Source organism: Takifugu rubripes, chromosome 6 (assembly GCF_901000725.2).
Source record: "Takifugu rubripes chromosome 6, fTakRub1.2, whole genome shotgun sequence".
Lineage (NCBI taxonomy): Eukaryota > Metazoa > Chordata > Actinopteri > Tetraodontiformes > Tetraodontidae > Takifugu > Takifugu rubripes.
In genome coordinates this window covers 12,208,661-12,221,766 of record NC_042290.1, presented here as the reverse complement: position 1 = coordinate 12,221,766, position 13,106 = coordinate 12,208,661, and the positions used below count along the sequence as shown (strand labels likewise).

The window sequence follows — 13,106 nt, the reverse complement described above, 5'->3', positions numbered from 1 at the left end:
TGAGCAGGTGTATGACGCCACGGATCGGATCGGATCGGATCCCACGGATCGGATCCACGCAACTTTCTGGAGTTGTTAAAGTTATTTTTGTTTTTGTGGGATTACTATTAACACCCCCCCCCCCCCCCCCCCTTTATGAACACATTTATAAATGAACTGTCCTTTTCTAGGACTGTTCAAAACTGGCCGTATAAGTATATATATAAGTTAAAATTAATAGCGCTGCATTATGTTGAATAACTTTAATAACATGTTTCTTTCAGAAATTGATCATTTCAGGATCAGAGATTTTATTTGTAGCTCCAGTTCCATTAATGACAAATTCATTATTAAAAGAAGTTTAAAAGTTTAGGTTTCAATGTCTATACACTAGATTATTCTAAATTTATGATATAATCGTGGTTATGATTTGTTCCGTGTACTTGGTTTGAATGAATCGGAGAAAGATTTAGTTGACCTGAGGCGGAGATTAAATCAGACCGAGATTTCCTAAACTAGAGCCCCATCTTGTGGTTATACAAAGTCATTACAGCATTAAATATTCATTTTTAGTTTTAGTTTAATTTTGCTTTATTATTTTGCTTTACAAATGTGTTCTCGCCATATCTGTGTATTGATTGCTGTAAATATCTATATCCAAAAAAAGCAGTAAAATCAAGCAATGTTACGTGATATTTGGGCTACCGGAACTATGGTTGTTGGTTCTCGTGGCCACCGGACTTTTGCAGCGTTGCACCACTGACGTAACGTTCATTTCCTGATCGGTAAGGGTCACACATGAGCGCAGAGTAGAGTTCGAGTCCAGGTTTCGGAACCCAAACATTCCAAAATAACAAGCGAACTCGGCGCCAAGGATGTTACGGACACTGTGTCGGGCCGGCGGGGTTCTGCTGCAGGTAAGTTGGGCGCCAAACCTCGGTCCGTCCAGCGGGTTAGCTCGTTGCTACATTAAATAAAAGTTAGCAGCGCCGCAATTCTTGCACAAACCGCGTAAAAGGGGTTCTAAATCATGCTCTTATTGTGGGATAAAACTGGAAAAAAACTCTGTTTTCTTCCATTCAGGGCAAATGATTGAGTGATTATAGCATTATCGATCTAACTAATCAATAGATCCTATATTGAATTTAGAAATTACAATAAAAACCGTTTACTTGCAATAGTATGTAGAGTGTTGGAAATAATAAATAGTAAATAATCCGAGTCTATGAATTAGGCTATTTAAACGTTGTGTAAACGCCTAATTTCCTTTTCAATGCTGTCATTTATGTTGGAAAACGAGCTCGTTGTGGTGAAGATTCAGACTTTACTGTGTCGCGAGTTCCTAAAAGTTGTCTGTGTTGAACTTTCTTGCATTAACCTGCAGCAGAGCCAGCGAACCGGGCCGAGGTTGTGGGCCACAGCAGCCCAGCAGCGGTGGGCGTCCAGCCTGCCCATGAACACCGTGGTCCTGTTTGTGCCCCAGCAGGAGGCCTGGGTGGTGGAGAGGATGGGTCGCTTCCACCGGATCCTGGAGCCGGTACCTGTCAGGTTATTGTCCAGAAGGGGGCGCTGCTGCGGGGTATTAACTCGAGTTTTCGTTTAGGGCTTGAACTTCCTCATTCCCATCCTGGATCGGATTCGCTACGTGCAGAGTCTGAAGGAGATTGTGATTGACGTCCCGGAGCAGTCGGCAGTTTCTCTGGGTGCGTAACGACCAATTACACGGAGCGATGAGGTCATCGTGAAACGGGATAAACTCCCGATGTGCAGAACTCATTTAAGAGGAATAAAGGGGGGCGCTTATGGCTGTGGGCTTCATCGGTTCCTTTGTTTTCACAACAGATAATGTGACGCTACAGATTGATGGAGTTCTGTACCTGAGGATCCTGGACCCCTTTAAGGTACGTCCAGAACAAGCTGGGCAGAGTTTCAGCGAATCGACACCTTCTGATCCAAAACGCCCTTTTCACCAGGCGAGTTACGGCGTGGAGGATCCAGAATACGCCGTCACCCAGCTGGCTCAGACCACCATGCGCTCGGAGCTCGGCAAGCTGACGCTGGACAAAGTCTTCAGGGTAACGGCCGCGTCTCCTCCTGCTGCCCTGGAGGCCGAGCGCAGAAACGCTCCTGACCGCTCTGCTTTCACAGGAAAGAGAGTCCCTCAACTCCAACATCGTCCACTCCATCAACCAGGCGTCAGACGAGTGGGGCATCCGCTGCCTCCGGTACGAGATCAAGGACATAAACGTCCCCCCCCGGGTCAAAGAGTCCATGCAGATGCAGGTGAGCCCAGCAGAATTCAGGCGGGCTTGACTGTCCGGAAAACAGTCGGAAACGGGTTCTGTTGCTCGGCCCTGCAGGTGGAGGCTGAACGCAAGAAGAGAGCCACGGTGCTGGAGTCCGAGGGGACGAGGGAGGCGGCCATCAACATCGCCGAGGGGCAGAAACAAGCTCAGATTCTGGCCTCAGAGGGCGAAAAGGCAGAGCGGATCAATAAAGCCCTCGGTGGGTTCCTTGACTGGCGTTGGGCGGCGCACAGTTGCTTTGATCTAAGGGTTAACGTGGCGTTTGCACACCTGCGCTCCCACAGGTGAGGCCCAGGCGGTCGTGGCCAAAGCGGACGCCAAGTCGAAGGCCATCCGGGTCCTGTCGGAGGCTCTGTCCCAGCAGGTGAGCCGCCGCTGCGGGTCGCCAGACCCCATCACAGGGGGCTCGTTTGCACCGAATGAGTTTGTTTTGCGTCCCGCAGAACGGAAACGCAGCCGCATCGCTGAGCGTGGCAGAGCAGTATGTCTCCGCCTTCTCGCAGCTCGCCAAGGAGTCCAACACCATCCTGCTGCCCAACAACACCGGCGACGTCAGCGGGATGGTCGCACAGGTAATGAAGCATGAAGAGACGTGCTCCTTTTGCGCTCCTAACCCTAACGGCCCCCCTGTTCACACACTCAGGCCATGAGCATCTACAGCACGCTGGCCACGCCCAGACCAGCAACGGCACGGGTGACGGCGGAGGAGGGGCCAGGCGAGGAGACGGAAAAGCCCACCAATCAGGCGTCGCCGTCTCATTAACGAAAACCACGAACGAACTCAGAGCAGCAGATGTTTGTTACTGCAGCTGTGAAGTGGCGCCGCTCCAACAGAGGATCGGCTGACTCGGCTGGAGGAAACGCCCAGAAGAACCTTCGCTGAGGTGTTTGTCTTGTTTTTCCAAACGTACGAGTCCCTGGAGTTTGAGGGATTTTTCTCTTGGAGATTCCTCCTGATTTATTGACCTGCATCAGATCAGAGATTTTCATTTCAAATCTGCTTGTTTTATGGTTGTTGTTTAATTGTGGAACTCTAACCAGTTGGAACGAGGGCCAAAGGCAAAATTTAAGGCTTAAAATAGTTCTCACAAGCTAAATTCTTAAAACCAAAGGTCTCAAATTTTGAATCAAAAGGTAAAAATGAAATAATGAATCTTATGCTGATGTTAAATTTAATGGAGAAAAAACAACTGAAAGATGAAGTGTAGAGAAAAGAGTAAATATAAAAAGGTTAAATCTGTTCAGAACATCCTCAAACCTATCCACCTCTGTCTTTTCACTTATTTATTTCATTTACTTCTGTGATGTTTCCAGGAAATGTGGTCAAATGAGATGTAAACCGCTCTAAATGAAAATAAAATAAAAAAAATCACTCATTCAGGAGACTTGTTTTTAAAGGATTTAGAGGATAAAGATCTCACCTGTGAAACTGCTCATAGGTTCAAAAATCTTAACTTAGAGCTAAAGAAGGGTTTCGTTTGCCACAAAGGTTTTTACAATAATTGATCATTTAGAAAATCGCGATCAATTCGTGATTTAGTCCGTTTATTTTAGGGAAGAAAGCACTGATGAAAAGATATTCATAATACTTGCGGACGATAGTGAGACCAAAAGTATCAAGCTGCGGAAGAGATGAAAACCTGAGTTATTACTAGAGGGAAAATAAGTTATAAACACACGAGACTAAAGAATATAGGAACTTTTTATTTATTTATTTTTAAATCATCGGCAGAGCAGGAATAGTTTTGCCCTCAACTCTAAACTCGGGTATCTTAATCGTGTTACATAGAAAATATTCCGTCGCACACTTCCGTTTTCCACCAGGCTGTAGTTCCGGGCCATCCGCAGCCGTTTTAACCTCTTCGGATGAAGGTGAGGGCGGTGAGTCGACGCGCTCGGTTCGCCTGAGACTCCTGCGGGCTTGTTGTCCGCACACATTCACGCCCGAACGAGAACCGAACTGCTGCAAGGTCGGGAAGCCGAGCTAGCCGCTGCTAACCCCGTTAGCTCATTTGTGCGCCGTCTCGCGTTCTTCCCAACTTTGGCACAAGCGCGCAACACTAGCGGCAGATTTTGCGGCGCTCCACCGCACGCAGGAGCTCCCCCGGACCTGTTGCCGTAAACTTCAATTTGAATGATTCCGACCGTGATTCTAGGACGATGAAGGCGCTCCCGGTGCTCTGCCTGCTCCTGTGGGTGTGCGCGCTTTACCTCGCGGGGATCTACCTGTTCTTGAGCGGGTTCCTGCTGGTGAGGCTGGAGGTGAACCGGACCAGCACCTGCGGGGACGTGTTGCAGCCCGCCGGAGAGGAGCACGGTGACTTCTGCCGCGCCCAGCCGCGTTTCCGAAGGGCTGTCCTGCTCATTATCGATGCCTTAAAGATCGATTTCGCCCGGTTTGACCCGAACAACACGACACCCCGGCCCTACGAGAACAAACTGCCCGTGCTGGAGGAGACGGTGTCGGTCAGGCCTTCCCACAGCCGCCTGTACCCTTTCCGCGCTGACCCCCCGACCACCACCATGCAGCGCATTAAAGGCTTCACCACCGGCTCTCTACCCACCTTCGTCGACGTGGGGAATAACTTTGCATCCAGCGCCATCCTGGAGGACAACCTCATCCACCAGTTCGGACGAGTGGGTGAGTACCTGCACGTGATTGGGATGGGCAGACGCCCCCAAATGTTCCATTATGATAGAACATGCAGCTTCGAAGGCGCCCGGGTGTTGCTGGACCCACATGGAGGCGCGTGTGTTTAGAAGGCAGGAACAGATCCTGCGTCGACCCTCATTTACCAACAAAGAACAGAGCAACAAACCTTCCCGTCGCAGGCAAACGCGTGGTGTTCATGGGCGACGACACCTGGGAGAGTCTCTTTCCCAAGAGCTTCCACCGCTCGCTGCCGTTCCCGTCCTTCAACGTGAAGGACCTCCACACCGTCGACAACGGCATCCTGCAGCACCTCTACACCACCAGTATGTATTTACTTCGCCCGCCCCTCCCGGAGTCACACCCCCCCCCCGGGAGGAAGCTGCAGACTCACCTGTTCCGTACGCTCTGCGTTGGTTCCGACAGTGGTGGGGGGCGACTGGGAGGTCCTGGTCGCTCACTTCCTGGGAGTGGATCACTGCGGCCACAGGTTCGGTCCCGACCATCCAGCCATGGCCGACAAACTGACCCAGATGGACGGGGTCATCAGGTGAGAGCGCCTGTGTCTCATCCCGCTGTCAGACCCCGCCCCCGCCCCGCCCCGTTAACCCGGCCGCCCCTCCCCCCGCAGGTCCGTGATGGAGCGCCTGCAGAACGACACCCTGCTGGTGGTGATGGGGGATCACGGGATGACGGACAGCGGCGACCACGGTGGAGAGAGCCAGAAGGAGACCGACGCCGCCATCTTCCTCTACAGCCCCTCCCCTCTTTTTCCCGCACGCCCATCGCGGGTCAGCAGAACCGTTTTCTCCTTTATTGAAAACATCATTAGTCGGCTTCTTCTGCTCCACTTCCTGTCGCTCTGTGTGTCGGGGGGGGGTTCATGGGTTCTGCTTCCTGTTTGCAGGCCGAACCAGACGTGGTTCCCCAGACGGACCTGGTTCCCACCCTGGCGCTGCTGCTCGGCGTGCCCATCCCCTACAGCAGCGTGGGCCAGGTTCTGCTGCCCCTCTTCCCCTCTCACGGGCCCGCGGAGGGCGTGGCAGGCGGCCTCAGCCAGCTGGACGCTCTCTGGATCAACGCCAAGCAGGTCGGCGCCGCCGAGGTCTTGGGGACGCCGTCACGCCGCCCTCAGTAACCGTGTTTTCTGTAGGTGAACCGTTTCCTGGAGACGTACTCCGGCATGGCCGCAGACATCCCGGCCGACATCCTGTCCGATCTGAAGGAAGAGTTCTCCCGCCTTTCCGCCGACTACCTTGCCGCAGTGGGTGGGGCCCGCTCGTCCTCGCCACAGCTCGCCGCCGCCATGCAGGCCTACCTCACGCGAGTCAGGGACACCTGCCGAGCCACCTGGGCGCAATTCAGCGCAGGCAAGATGGCGGCGGGGCTGGCCGTCCTGGGGTTGGCGTGCCTGCTGTGCTTGACTGTGTCAGAAATGTCCGCCACGCTGATGCGGGGGGAGGGGCCTGGCCTGAAGAGGCCGGCGGCGGCGGCTCTGATGACGGCGGGCTGTGCGGCCGCTGCTCAGCTGCTCGGCCGTGGTTCCGTGGAGGCGGCGTGGTGCTTGGTGGCCGCTGCGCTCGGCTTCGAGCTGGCGTTCCTCTGGGGAGCTCGCCAATCCAGAGGTATCGTCATGGCAACAAAGAGCGTATCTAAGGCGAACAAAGGCGGCGCCTGGCCGCGCCTCCACCGACTCCTGGCGCCTCCTTTTTCGGTGCTGCTCCTCCGCTGCTGCTCGCTGCTGTCGGACAGCTACGTGATCGCCGAGGGGCGCGCCGTCACCTTCCTGCTCCTCTCGCTGGTGCTGTACGTTCCTGTCCGTCTCAACTGGGAGGGGCTTCTGCTGCCCCCCGGCCCCGACCCCCTCAAGGCTGCCGGGCTCCTCCCGTCTGCCCCGCTGTCGCCCTCGGCAGTGCGGAGGGAGAGCGGCGCCCTCCTGGGCTGTGTGGGACTCCTGATTGGCTGCCTGTTCGCCTCGCTGTCCTTCCACGGCTGTCGGGAGGAGCAGGGCGCCTGCCAGCCGTCGCCTTTCCTGGCGCCACTGTCCCGCCTGCAGGACAACCAGCTGAGGAACCTCCACTACGTCCTCGCTGTCTGCTCTCTCGGCTTGTGGACATACCTGCTGAGACGCTGTCTCCGTCACTACGGTAACCTGAACTCCTCGGGGGGGGCGGCGTTTGTGGCGCGCTGGCTCCTCCCCTTCCTGTTTACATGCCTGGTCCTCCACTGGGCCGTGAGTGCCACGCCAGAGGACAGCTTCAGGAACCTGTCCGAGCTGATCGGCCTGGCCCAGCTGGCCCTCCCCAGGACAGCGTACTGCGTCCTGGGCCTGGCTCTGGTCCTGATCTGGGTGGATCCGCTCACCGTGTTTGTCAAGACCAAGTCTACGGCTTCAGGGTCGGCGCCGCTGCCGCCGCCGCGCTACCGCGCCAGCACGGGCATCAGCCCCCAGGCCGAACTGCATCACCTGATCCCACAGCTCTACCAGCGCATGCGTCGCTCCCTGGACGACGGCGAGCAGAGCGGGAGCAGCGAGGCGGGCGGCAGACCCACCGTGGAAGCGTACGGGCTGGGGACGGCGTACTCCGCCCCCCTGCTGCTGCTCTGCGGCGTCCTGGGTGTCGGCTTGTTGCTCCTCCACCCGGAGGGCATGGCGCCGTCCTTCCTCCTGCTGCTCCTGGAATCCGGCGCTCTGCTCCACATTCACGCCTCGGCCGTGTCGCTCAGCGGTCGGCAGCGCACGCAGGCGGGTGAGTTCACCGCCACACTTTGCTGCTTCTCCGCCTCAGTTAGACTAAAGCGGCGTTCCTGCAGGTGGCTTCAGCGTTCCCTGGACGCCCGTCATTTCGTGGTCGCTGGCTGCCTCCCAGTTCTTCCACGCCACGGGTCACCTGCCCACCTTCACCTCCATCCAGTGGAGTTCTGCCTTCGTGGGCTTCCCAGACGGTCACGTGGGCACCGCCCTGCCCGCCACGCTCGTCATCCTCAACACGTTTGCCTCATACATCCTGTTTGGAGGTCCGATAGTTCGAAATCACGATTCCCCTGAATTTGTCACATGTTGCTGAAGATCGTTGTGGTGGGTTTCAGTCGGGTGTCCGCTGCTGCTCCTCTGGCCTCTGGTGCGGGAAGTCCACGGCAGCAGGGGAGGAGGACGAGCGTGTGGCGATGAAGGCGAGGATGCTGTGATGGAGATGAGGCTGAGGGAAAAGCCGCAGCAGTTTAGCTCCGCCCTCCTGCAGCTCTCCGCTCGTTACCTGTTCGTCCAGGGAGTTCAGGTACGAAGATGAACCGGCTCGATCTTCAGAGGCGCACACTGGACCGGCTGATCAGAGTGTGTGTGTGTGTGCGTGTGTGTGTGCGTGTGTGTGTGTAGGTCTTTTTTTCAGTGTGTGCAGCAGCCGTCCTCAGGAGACACCTCATGGTCTGGAAGGTTTTTGCGCCAAAGTGAGTTTGGTTTCCACGGAGACGGTGCCTCCATCTTCTGCTCCTGTGATGTAACGCAACCGTTTCCCGGCAGGTTGATGTTCGAGGCCTCCGGCTTCCTGCTGAGCTGCGCGTCGCTGCTGCTCGGCGTCACGCTGGTGCTCAGGGTGGACGTGGCCGTGAGTCGCTGGTTCAAGCGGCTCGTTCCCGACGGCGCCAGGTAGCGGCGCTCCCGGGAAAACCAGGGAGTTGGTGCGCGAGTCCGGTCGCTCTGCTGCTGACGCCGCTTCTCGGCTCAGAAACGTGAATTGGGATTAAAATGGCGAGCGGCGAGGGCGAGGAGCTCGCCGTCAACTGGAGGAACTTAAGTTATTGTCAGACTCTTCTCTGGGTTCTTTTTAGGGTTTTGTTGATGATCCGGATTTTTGAAATAATTGTGTTTAATCTCCAATGAAGTTTTTGTCTTAATCCAAGTTCACCTTTGTTCTTCAGATCAAAGCGCACTCACCTTTAATGTTCACGTGTTTCTTTTGAAGAGGTCGCGACCTGGAGCCTTCCGCGCATCTTCACCCTTTCTGTGCCGGCGATGCGATGACGGCGCACGTGCTCGTTCTTTGAATGTGAGAGCGCAGTTTTGCTCTTCTAAAAAGTTTAATATATTTTAAAACGATTCATGAAGATGATTTTACATTCTGTGAGAAATTAAACTTTTTTTACCTGCTGTTTTGGACTCTTCTTATAAGAACTAGCAGCCTGCTAACAGAATTAGCCTCGCTGAGCTCATAACGAGGTCCGGTTGGAAATGACCCAGCTGGGTTCCTGATGCTGGCGTCTGCTGAGCCACGAGCCAATCAGGGGTTTTACTGGTAAACGCCGCCGAGAGAATAACGATGCCGTTTGAAGTTTGGCGGCGCGCTCTAATTGCTCCCTCTCACCAGTTCAGGAGGCCTCGCTGCACCTTCTATTGAGGTTGCACCAGTTTGTGGTGGCGGCTCTCAGATGTTCTGTCGACCCATATTAAGAAAGTAAAAAGAACCAAGCAACAGAAAAGCAGCCTCCAAAGGTGAAACGAGAAATGAAACTTCCACGTCGGGATATGAAAGACTCATTTTTGAGGTTCTGATGCTTCTCAGAGGATCCATTAGAATTACTCTAAACTGTTTAAAACACTTCAGGGATTTCCCAGGAAAACTATTAAAGACAATAAGTAGCAACAGGAAAAGAGCTCATCTCATGTTTTAGCTGAAGTTACGTGGCGCCAGCGCCCCCTGGTGGCGAAAGGTGGGTTTACACCAGTAAACGTCCGGGCCAGACGCGATGAGCTATTTTTAGCTCATGTCTTCATGCAGAATGAGTCTTTGACACATGATAAACTCTGCTGGTTTTAGATTTTAAGGGATATTGAAAATATGTAGTCTTGAATAAAAGAGTCAGACTTTGATATGATCAACGTCAGCAAACATTCCAATCTGGTCGACAATAACTCACGTTTTTATCAGTTTTTCAGACGTTGTCAAAATTCTGCTGAATGTCAAAACCAGGTGTTGTTACTGTGATGTTACCTTGATCATTTGTCACGTATTGGTGTCGCGTGCGTGTGTGCGTGCGCGCCACGGTGGAATCTGACAGGCTCAAAGCCTGGTCTCTGTTCTCATCTCACGGAGTCACGATTGTGTTCACACTCGTGCACGGCAGTTCAGCATGTCTGGCTATAAATGGATTTTCTCAGGAGGATGAAGAAGAAAGAGAAACGAGGGGAGAGGAGCCGGAGGAGTGCTGGCTACAGACCGACGTGATGCTGCCTCTCACAGCTCAACGGGACGTCGGTCGCATCATCTGTGGAGGCTGCTGCTGTTCCAAAAGTGTCTCCTGGGCTGTGATGCACGTTTAAATGAGTGATCAGCTCAACATGTTAAAAAAAATAAAATCTACAGTGCGATATGTGCAAAAATGTAAATGATGTACCAAGAAACTCCTGGTTTGTTTGGGTTCGAGGCTGCTTCCGCATCAGCTGCTCTTCTTCAGTCCGTCCACCTGAACTTCTGAACCTCTGACCGAGATCAGCAGGGCCGAGAACCTGCGTCTGAGCGGGTGCAGCTCACGTGGAAGAAGATCTGCAAACCAAGTCAGAGATCTGCCCGTGTCTGAGGTGGACTGAGCCCAGGTGAAGGCTCACGTGCTGCTCTGCCACAGCAGCTTGTGTCCGCACAGCAGCGCTTCCACAGTCAACCCTGGACGCCGGTTTAATGATCGAACAACTTACTGTCGAACTGAGCCAGGCTAACGAATCTGATTACACAGGCCACTGCTGGCAGGTTGGCGACCAGAACATGGACCCTGTGACTGGCCATGATTCTCCTGGACACACGAGGACTCTTCCAGAGCTCCAACGCCTGAGAGGACAGAAGAATCCAAACAACATCATGTTTATTTCACAGGGGTCGTCGCTACAGGAGCTAACAGCTAACAGCTACACATTTCTTCACCCGCTGGGTTTGCCTTCTCCATCTGCCACATTAGTGCAGCTGTCCCATCTTCTTCTCTGGTCCTGCTCAGCACGCAGATCCGCCTCGGGCGCATCCATCTGATCCCATCTTTTGCTCAACAGGGCATAAAAGCCAAGTGAGATAAGATGTGGCAGACGCAGAGCGCACGGGAGCAGTTAAAGACAAAAACATCATCCTGAAGCATCATTCAGCTCAGAAAGATGATCCATCTTGATCCGCGGATCGATCCTGGCTGTCAGGAAGACTGGTGGAGGTGGAGCAGAGTCAGCGTCTGATGGGACGTTTGTTGATGACAGCATGGACGGAGCAAACATTTAAACCCATTCTGACGGAACAGAAGCGCCTCAGATGTTCCTCGGGAACATTCCTGCAATGGTCATGTAGAACCTGCAGCTGTAAGCAGCAGCTGCTGCAGCCTCCAGAGCATCTGGCCATAAACGTTCCCACAACCGGGCACGTTTCCCACATGGTTTCCTGGTTTGTTTTTTTTAAATATTCAAAGTTCTGTCTTGTGTTTGCTCTGTTCGTCTGATCTGAGCTCCCTCAAGATGCTGACAAGCAGACAGAATGAAGCCTGGATGTCGGAGGTGGAATCTCTCCAAACACATCAGAGGACCGTCAACATGACAAAGCGGCCGCTGGAGGATCAGCGATTGAACGCAACACATCACACTAATGGACCAAGTCAATGGAAGCCTGCTGAAAAGCCCGACAGCCTCCAAACAAGCGCTAATGCGCCGTCCGGCGGCGCCGCTCCAGCGTCCGACAAACACTCCCATCAGCCAGAAGACAAACAGCAAATCGGGAGACGTGGACGTTCTGGTTTCTGTTATCACTGTTCATCAAGAACAGAGAAGAGACCATTCAGATCATTCCAGCTGCTGTGACCTTAAAGGTCACCTGAACAGCATTTCTACTTTATACAGGGATCACATGACCCCCACTCGTGCGCGCTGCTGGAACAGAGCGCGTGGACGCTCATCAGCGTTCCGACATGATGTGACCGAGCAGCGAAACCTTGTTAGCAACCATGCTAACGACGTGGGCATGAGAAATATGCTGAATCTCGAGGTTCTTCTCAGGAGTCGTCTGTCCCATGTGATGGTCTCACATAACATCGCTGCAGAGCCTGAAGGAGCATGCGAGGAACAAAGAGGCTCCGCCTCCTCATCAGCCTCTAATTTGTAGATGGGAGGCAGATCGATGTTGCAGAGATGTAGCACAGCCCGCTAACGCTGACAGCCTTTTCACTGAGTGGTTTTCTGCTCTACATCAAAGCTTCCGGCTCCGTCACGTCTTCTTTCTGCTGGTCTCCACTGACAACAGATGTGCTGCTGATATTTTTAGCAGGAACGTTTCCTCATCCACCTAAAATTCAAACAGTTATGATGCACCCTTTCAAGATATAAATAAGATTTGCTGCCTTGATTAATCACTTGTGCCGTTTTGGACCGAAACATGTAATAAATGAAGCAGCCAGATTCCCAGTTCCAAAGCTCCTCCGCGCAGCTGCACACTTTTTGGAATAATCTCCAATAATCTCCTGCTCTTCTCAGATGCCCTCAGTCAACGTTCACCTCGTTTTAGCTCGAACCTGCTCTGACGCGTCCCTGAGAACCTCCGGATGTGGGTTTGGTGCTGACGCTGTGCTGAGTCGGGCGTCCCGAGTGCTTTAACACCTTCTGTGGTCAAGTGAAGGTACCTCATGAGCCACAGGACCCCAGCAGTCCTGGAAGGACCCTGACGTGGACCAGGAAGGTCCATGAAACCACCTGAAATCCCGCAACAGTCGTAGGTGAGAGGTCAGTGTCGTCCGTCTACATTAGTGTCATGTGATGAAGCCCAACCGCACCCTCGGACACAACACGCATCCCTGCATCCGCCTGGAAACAGACGCATCCATAACGGAGCATCTGCGATAAGTGGCAGTCCATTTCCTCTCACATTAGAGGCCGAGTGAAGGGAAACATCTCTTCTTTCCTTTTTTCCTGCCTCAATTAAACAGCAGCGCAGCAGTCTTTCATCGGACGCACTCATTCCATCAATTATTGATGGAGGGAAGCGCACCTTTCTCGCTCTAATGGAAGGTCTCATCTGGGCGTTACCAGGTGAGACGTCCAGGACAAACGGACGGGGCGCCACAGCGCACGTGCGAAAGCCGGTCGGGAGGTTTGTGCTGCAAACTCTTCGTGCTGGAAGAGTCTTTAATTAGCGGCCTGCTTGTTTCCATGTAACAGG

The 13,106-nt window shown here is 53.5% G+C and overlaps 2 protein-coding genes and 1 long non-coding RNA gene across 3 annotated transcripts; 2 read left to right on the top strand and 1 right to left on the bottom strand.

Annotated features, from left to right (window-relative positions):
• Positions 1-757: 757 nt before the first annotated feature.
• stoml2 (stomatin (EPB72)-like 2) lies at positions 758-3,663 on the top strand. Its single transcript, XM_003965608.3, has 10 exons — positions 758-896; positions 1,364-1,516; positions 1,583-1,682; positions 1,822-1,880; positions 1,953-2,054; positions 2,128-2,262; positions 2,340-2,484; positions 2,570-2,649; positions 2,729-2,857; positions 2,929-3,663. Exons 1-10 carry the CDS (start codon positions 855-857, stop codon positions 3,046-3,048), a joined length of 1,065 nt encoding a protein of 354 aa, XP_003965657.1. The 5' UTR covers positions 758-854; the 3' UTR covers positions 3,049-3,663.
• Positions 3,664-4,112: 449 nt separating this feature from the next.
• On the top strand, positions 4,113-9,082 carry pigo (phosphatidylinositol glycan anchor biosynthesis, class O). Its single transcript, XM_029837703.1, has 10 exons — positions 4,113-4,926; positions 5,118-5,261; positions 5,362-5,485; positions 5,567-5,726; positions 5,843-6,025; positions 6,089-7,685; positions 7,750-7,953; positions 8,026-8,213; positions 8,312-8,382; positions 8,456-9,082. The coding sequence occupies exons 1-10, from the start codon at positions 4,446-4,448 to the stop codon at positions 8,583-8,585; spliced, it is 3,282 nt and encodes a 1,093-aa protein (XP_029693563.1). The 5' UTR covers positions 4,113-4,445; the 3' UTR covers positions 8,586-9,082.
• A 567-nt stretch (positions 9,083-9,649) lies between these two features.
• LOC115250194 (uncharacterized) lies at positions 9,650-10,754 on the bottom strand. Its single transcript, XR_003888777.1, has 3 exons — positions 10,625-10,754; positions 10,327-10,475; positions 9,650-10,235 (listed from the first exon to the last, which is right to left on the bottom strand). It is a non-coding gene; the product is annotated as an uncharacterized lncRNA (long non-coding RNA).
• Positions 10,755-13,106: the final 2,352 nt, after the last annotated feature.

Excerpts from the sequence above, each read along its gene's own strand:
- stoml2 (XM_003965608.3), top strand. The coding sequence starts at position 855 with ATGTTACGGACACTGTGTCGGGCCGGCGGGGTTCTGCTGCAG. Across the intron at positions 1,517-1,582 it reads TCCACCGGATCCTGGAGCCG|GGCTTGAACTTCCTCATTCC; the intron begins GTACCTGTCAGG and ends GTTTTCGTTTAG. Across the intron at positions 2,650-2,728 it reads CGGAGGCTCTGTCCCAGCAG|AACGGAAACGCAGCCGCATC; the intron begins GTGAGCCGCCGC and ends TGCGTCCCGCAG.
- pigo (XM_029837703.1), top strand. The coding sequence starts at position 4,446 with ATGAAGGCGCTCCCGGTGCTCTGCCTGCTCCTGTGGGTGTGCGCGCTT. Across the intron at positions 6,026-6,088 it reads TCTGGATCAACGCCAAGCAG|GTGAACCGTTTCCTGGAGAC; the intron begins GTCGGCGCCGCC and ends TGTTTTCTGTAG. Across the intron at positions 7,686-7,749 it reads TCGGCAGCGCACGCAGGCGG|GTGGCTTCAGCGTTCCCTGG; the intron begins GTGAGTTCACCG and ends GCGTTCCTGCAG.